The sequence below is a fragment of the Crocuta crocuta genome, unplaced genomic scaffold (genome assembly GCF_008692635.1).
Source record: "Crocuta crocuta isolate KB4526 unplaced genomic scaffold, BGI_CrCroc_1.0 scaffold528, whole genome shotgun sequence".
Taxonomy (NCBI): domain Eukaryota; kingdom Metazoa; phylum Chordata; class Mammalia; order Carnivora; family Hyaenidae; genus Crocuta; species Crocuta crocuta.
The window spans coordinates 1,917,760-1,922,908 of NW_027530010.1; the positions used below are offsets into that span (position 1 = coordinate 1,917,760).

At 68.2% G+C, this 5,149-nt stretch overlaps 2 protein-coding genes across 2 annotated transcripts in view; one reads left to right on the forward strand and one right to left on the reverse strand.

The window, feature by feature from the left end:
- BGLAP (bone gamma-carboxyglutamate protein) overlaps positions 1–676 on the forward strand; it is a 1,967-nt gene extending 1,291 nt beyond the window's left edge. The window contains exon 4 of the mRNA XM_077764068.1: positions 667–676. Coding sequence (XP_077620194.1) covers positions 667–676 — 10 coding nt within the window. The remainder of the gene's footprint in view (positions 1–666) is intronic.
- A 51-nt stretch (positions 677–727) lies between these two features.
- On the reverse strand, positions 728–4,259 carry PAQR6 (progestin and adipoQ receptor family member 6). Its single transcript, XM_077764035.1, is given in 7 exon segments — positions 728–1,196; positions 1,290–1,326; positions 1,984–2,110; positions 2,208–2,413; positions 2,481–2,608; positions 2,971–3,046; positions 4,153–4,259. Coding segments are annotated over 6 exon segments (972 nt in total). The 5' UTR covers positions 3,022–3,046; positions 4,153–4,259; the 3' UTR covers positions 728–773.
- Positions 4,260–5,149: the final 890 nt, after the last annotated feature.

A 5,149-nucleotide genomic window follows, 5' to 3' on the forward strand; every position in this document is an offset into this window, starting at 1 on the left:
CCCCAGGACCCCTCCCCTCCCCGCGCCCTGCCCCCCTGTGGGGACCCCAGCATCCTAGCTGCTCCAGAATAAACTCCAGAAGAGGAACTGGTGGCGCTGCGAGTCTTTGTTCGTCGGTGGCATCCGGGGCGTGGGAGGGAAGGTGTGGGTGGTGGGGGGGATGGGAGTGGAGAGGGGCCGTGAGCTCTTTGGTCCCAGAAAGTGCTCCCCAAAGTCTGCAGTTGATTATTTATTCGTACTGTACCCGCCTCATCTGGAAGCATCGAAAGCAGCTTCCTAAAACTCTAATTAGGATGCCCCTCAAGCCCAGCACCCCTCCCCCCACCCAGGCCCCTGCACCATCCGTGACACCCAACTAGCCCCAGAGTCCTGGACACTTCGCGCGCACGGCTGTGACCAGGACCGGCAGACCCATCCCTGCGGGCACAAGGCCGGTTGGGGAGGTGGGGGCGCTAGCGGGCGGGCCCAGGTTAGTGGTGTTAGTGACCCCGGGCTCTGCAGACCTGCAGGCAGGAAGGGGCCCCCGCGCCTCCCCCGCCCAGCCTCCAGCAACCTGCGCGCACGGCCCCTCTCAGACCCTCAGCACTTGCCCCAGCCCCCTGAGAGCACCGCCCCCACCCCTCCCGCTCACCCCCTGCGCTCCTCTCCTCCGCCCTCTCCCTTCAGCCACTCTTGACTCCAGGCTCCGAGGTGCTCCTTCTGGGCAACTCCCCAGCGGGGGGGGGGGGGGGGTGGGGGTGGGCGCCTGGCCTCTGCCTTCCCCCAGGGCGGGCTCACTGCAGTTTGGACTTCATACCCCCCTCTGGCGGGCCACCCTGCAGCAGGGGGCACGTGCTGGGGGCCCGGAACAGGGAGGTCGTGAAGGCGGCAATGATGAGCAGGTTCCCGGCCACTGCCAGGCCCAGCGTGGCCAGCGTGCCCGCCAGCCCCAGGGGGGGCTCCTGCGCGGCCAGCCAGGCGCGGCGAGACCCCATGTCGGCCAGCACCGCCTCCAGCTGGAAGTGGGTGCCCAGCACCGCGCAGATGTGGAACAGCTGGTGGCTGTGGCCTGGGGGGAGGTGGCGCAGGTCAGGGCACACGGCCGATCCGGAGGCTGCCCGCCCTCACCCTGCGGCCCACGGCAGGTCGCCTCGTGCTCCGGGCCTGCTGCGCCCCCAAAGCGGGAGTCTGAAAACCCACGTGAAGCAGTGAACGAGCTGGTGCGCAGGAGTCCGGCCCCCTGAGGGGGAGGAGGGCGCCGGGACCAGGGGCCCTTCCAGGAGCACACCCCCTCCCCCCCCCGCCCCNACGGCCTTACTGAGCCGGGGGCTTTCCAGCTCCAGGAACCTGGGGGCCGGAGGGAGAGGCCGGTCACCTCCTTTCTCGGGGGTTGGGGTGGGGGGCACAGAGAGGCCGGGATGGAATGTCAGTGCTGCTGCGGGGCGCCTGGGGGCTCAGTCCGTTAAGCATCCGACTTCCGCTCAGGTCATGATCTCCCGGTTGGTGAGTTCAAGCCCCGCGTCGGGCTCTGTGCTGACAGCTCAGAGCCTGGAGCTGCTTCAGATCCCGTGACTCCTCTCTTTCTGACCCTCCCCTGCTCGTTCTGTCTCTCTCTCTCTCTCTCAAAAATAAATAAAACATTTTAAAAAATAAAAATTGTTTNAATTGTTTTTAAAGAAAGAAACATTAAAAAAGGAATGTCAGTGCTGCTTGGTAGCTGTGCTGGCCCTTAGGGCATGTGACCCCTCTGGAAATGCCCACGCCTGTGCAGGGGGGACAGCCGCCTGCCGCCCTCTTGCGGGGCTTCGAGAATTGGGGGGCGGGGCAGCGCAGGCGCCCTGCTGGCCAGGGGTGCACCCCCCGGGGCGTCCTCAGTAGGCACAGCCCCTGTCACTAATGTCAGCAACCCCAGTCGCGGGCCTCCAGTGTGCTGGGGATGTCTGGTCCCGTCCCTCCGTCCCTCCGTCCCTCCGTCTTCCCCTTCCGCGCCGGCCGAGGACCCACCGGGAGTAGCAGGAGAGGCCAGTGCACAGGAAGGAATTGAGCGCGGCAGCGGGCACGAAGAGCTGGTGCAGGCGGCTGTGCAACCAGGAGGCCGGCATGGAGTAGGCGGCGTAGGGGAAGGCGCAGCCTGGGGAAGAGGGGGCGGGGCAGGAGCTGAGGCCCGAAGGGGGGGGGGTCCCCTCCCCGGGCACTGCCGGGAGCGCCCCGGGCCCTGCGGGGCTCACCCAGGCTGTAGAGGCTGAGCGCGCCGTAGTCCAAGAAGTAGCAGATGTGGCGTGCGCGCGGCGACATGGAGCTGAAGGTGTGCGCGCAGCAGGACGCGAAGGGGTAGAGGCAGGCGGGCAGCAGGAAGATGAGCAGCGGCCGGTGGTAGGGCTCCGCGCGGAAGCCCGGGCCCCCCGCCAGCGCCAGCAGGCGCCACAGGAAGTACCTGCGGGGCAGGTGCTCAGGAACGGCCGCCGGCCCACCCGCCCGGGACCCCCGGGGCCACCCCTCACCAGGTGGGCAGGAAGTGAGTCCAGATGTTGACCGTCTCGTTGGTCATCTGGAAGGAGCTGAGGACGCAGTCCCGGGCGGAGCTGCTGGGGCGGCGGTACCCCGACATGATGCTGTCTTCCCAGAACACCTGTGCAGTGGCGGGTGGGACAGAGGCGCGTCACTGTGTCCCACCCGATCTCTCCGGAGGCAGCGTTCAACGGAATGGGCTGGAGGTCACAAAGGCCCCAAAGCCACAGCGGATCGACCCAGAAAGCAGATGAGAAACAGAAGAGCCCGTAGAGGGGACCAGATAGAAGGGGCGGGGTGCACAGACTGGGCACCCTGGGGAAGGAGGGGGCTCTGGAGGGAGGAGCATCCTGGGCTCCGGGAGAGGGTGCCAGCCGGGTCCTCAGCGGGGTGGAGGGTAGGGACTAGACGCCAATCGCCAGTCGCTCAAAGAGCCTCTGCCCCAGGCAGCACCGAGGGGGAGCGGTGGGTCAAGCCCCTCACCCGAGGGACCTGGTGGACTCGAAGGAGTTGGGGCAGCTTGAGACTGAGCATGGTGGCCCGGCACCTCCACGCTGACCTGGAGACAAAGTGCGGGGTGAGGGGATCGGGTCTCTGCCCGCATCCGCAGCCCCTTCTCACCCAGATCCATCTCACCCAGATGCTCGTGGGGTGGGAGCTGGCCACTGAGCTGCCTCCCACAGACGGGGGCAGGGGGCAGCCCAGCTTCCCCGGACTCTCCATCCCAGGTGGGGGGGGGTTCCCCGCCCAGAGGGGCTGCTCAGCCTCAGCCCACTGGGAAGGCTGCCTCGGTTGGCAGCCCTAGCTCCTGGATCTAGGACCCCAGCCCCCAGTATTTCTGTCCCGGGAGAACCCTGACTCATGGAGGCCGGCGCACGGAGAGCCCCAGCACCCCCCGCGCCACCACCAGAAAGCCCCTCGGCCCGCAGAGCCCCGCTGAGCACAGAAGACCCATGGCGCCGGCGAATTCCTGGAGAGGCCAGATGGCCGCGGGAGGGGCGAGGAACCGGGATGCCCGGCTCTTCCTTAAAGGTTACACTCGTCCCCGGGGGTCCCCGACCCTCCTGAGCCCCGCACCCCTCGGCTCCAGACCTGCGCACCGCCTCCGGGTGGCCGCGGCTCTGTCGCCCCGCCGGCCTCTTCCAGGCACATTCCTTGGCACCAGCGGAGGGGCTGGGCCAGCCGGGCGGGTGGAGCCGCCCCGGGGGAGAGAGAACAGACCCTCCCCTCCCCAGGCCCCAACTTCCCTGCAACAATACAGCCCGGCCCCGCCCGCCTTCCTGCCGCCAGCCGGGCTGGGCCGTCTGCCTTGCACACACTGGGCCCCACGCCGCAGGGGCCCCCTGCCCCTGAGCTGGGAGCCTGGTCCCTAGTTCCTGTGCCCTGGCTGAGCTTTTAGGTGAGGCCCCCGGCCCCCCTCCCCAAGTGGGATGGGGGTGGGGTGCCCCATCCTGCGTGCTGTTCACCGCCCCCCCTCCCCAGGGGTCGGGTGGCAGTGAACACCCGGGGCCCAGCTACCCTCAGGGTCCCTTCCCATTGCAGGAGGACTCAGGGTCCCCAGAGTAATGTGCACCGGAGCCGTGAAGACAGACGAGGGGCCACAGCAGGCGCCTTAGCTCCGGGACCCCAGGACAGGTGTCACAGCCCCAGTGGGGGCATCCTTACCCAGAGCTCGGGGCCGGGGGTGGGGGGCGCTCCTCAGCCAGGGGCTCAGCAGGCCCCGGGCTCCGCCGGCAGAGTCCCAGGCTCCGCCAGCCGGGCCACTGCGAGGGAGAGTGGCGGGCGGGCGGGCCAGGCCGAGTGAGACAAAAGGGAGCCAGGGAACAATCCCAGCCTTGTCTGGCCCCCAGGGGGCAGCTCGGGGTGGCCCAGCGCCATTAGCAGGCAGCTCACTCGGCCTCCTGCACACAGCCAGCCCCTCCGGCCTGATGCGAGCCCACAGGGACCAGAGTGGCCGCAGCCGGCGGCAGCCCCGCCAGGGCGACTCGACCTCCTGGGACCCGGCTGCTCTGGATGCCGGGGCCTCCCGGAAGCGGACAGCTCTGCCTGAGGCCAGGCACCAGCACCCCACTCCCGACTGGGGGCCTCAGAGTGCACCTCCCAGGGGTCGGGCAGCGCAGAGTCCACAAACAGAGGTTCAACCACAAGGGAACCGCCTGGCATGTAAACCCCCGGACACATGTCGAGGTCTCAGTCCCTGCCGAGGGTAGGGGACTGAGGGCCTGGAGGCTGGTCTTCAGGCTCACCCCCTCGTCCCGAGGAAGAGCATCCCAGCAGGAGCAGCGAACTTCCCTGGGGGTAGGGCGGGGTCCTCACCCGTTTTCAGGCGACCAGCACCCCGGCCAAGGTGCCAGCTCCACTCACGCGGCCAACGATCACTGTCTTTCACGTGCGCAGCTGCCGGCATCCCGCAAACCCACTTGGGCAAGAACCCAACACAACTTACAGACGCGCACCAGGACACGGAGGGGCTTCGAGGGGTCTTTATTAAGTGATGCTTTAGTCTCAGTCTCTGCCGGGGACTGGGGGCGGGGGTGACCCCACTGCCCCTGGTTGTCCCAGACCTGCGCTCTTAGAGGAAGGAGACGAGAAGCCTGCTTTCCTCCGAGATCAGCCTGGAAGGCTAGGCGGGTGCCGGGGGAGGCGGCAGCGGAGCCAGGTC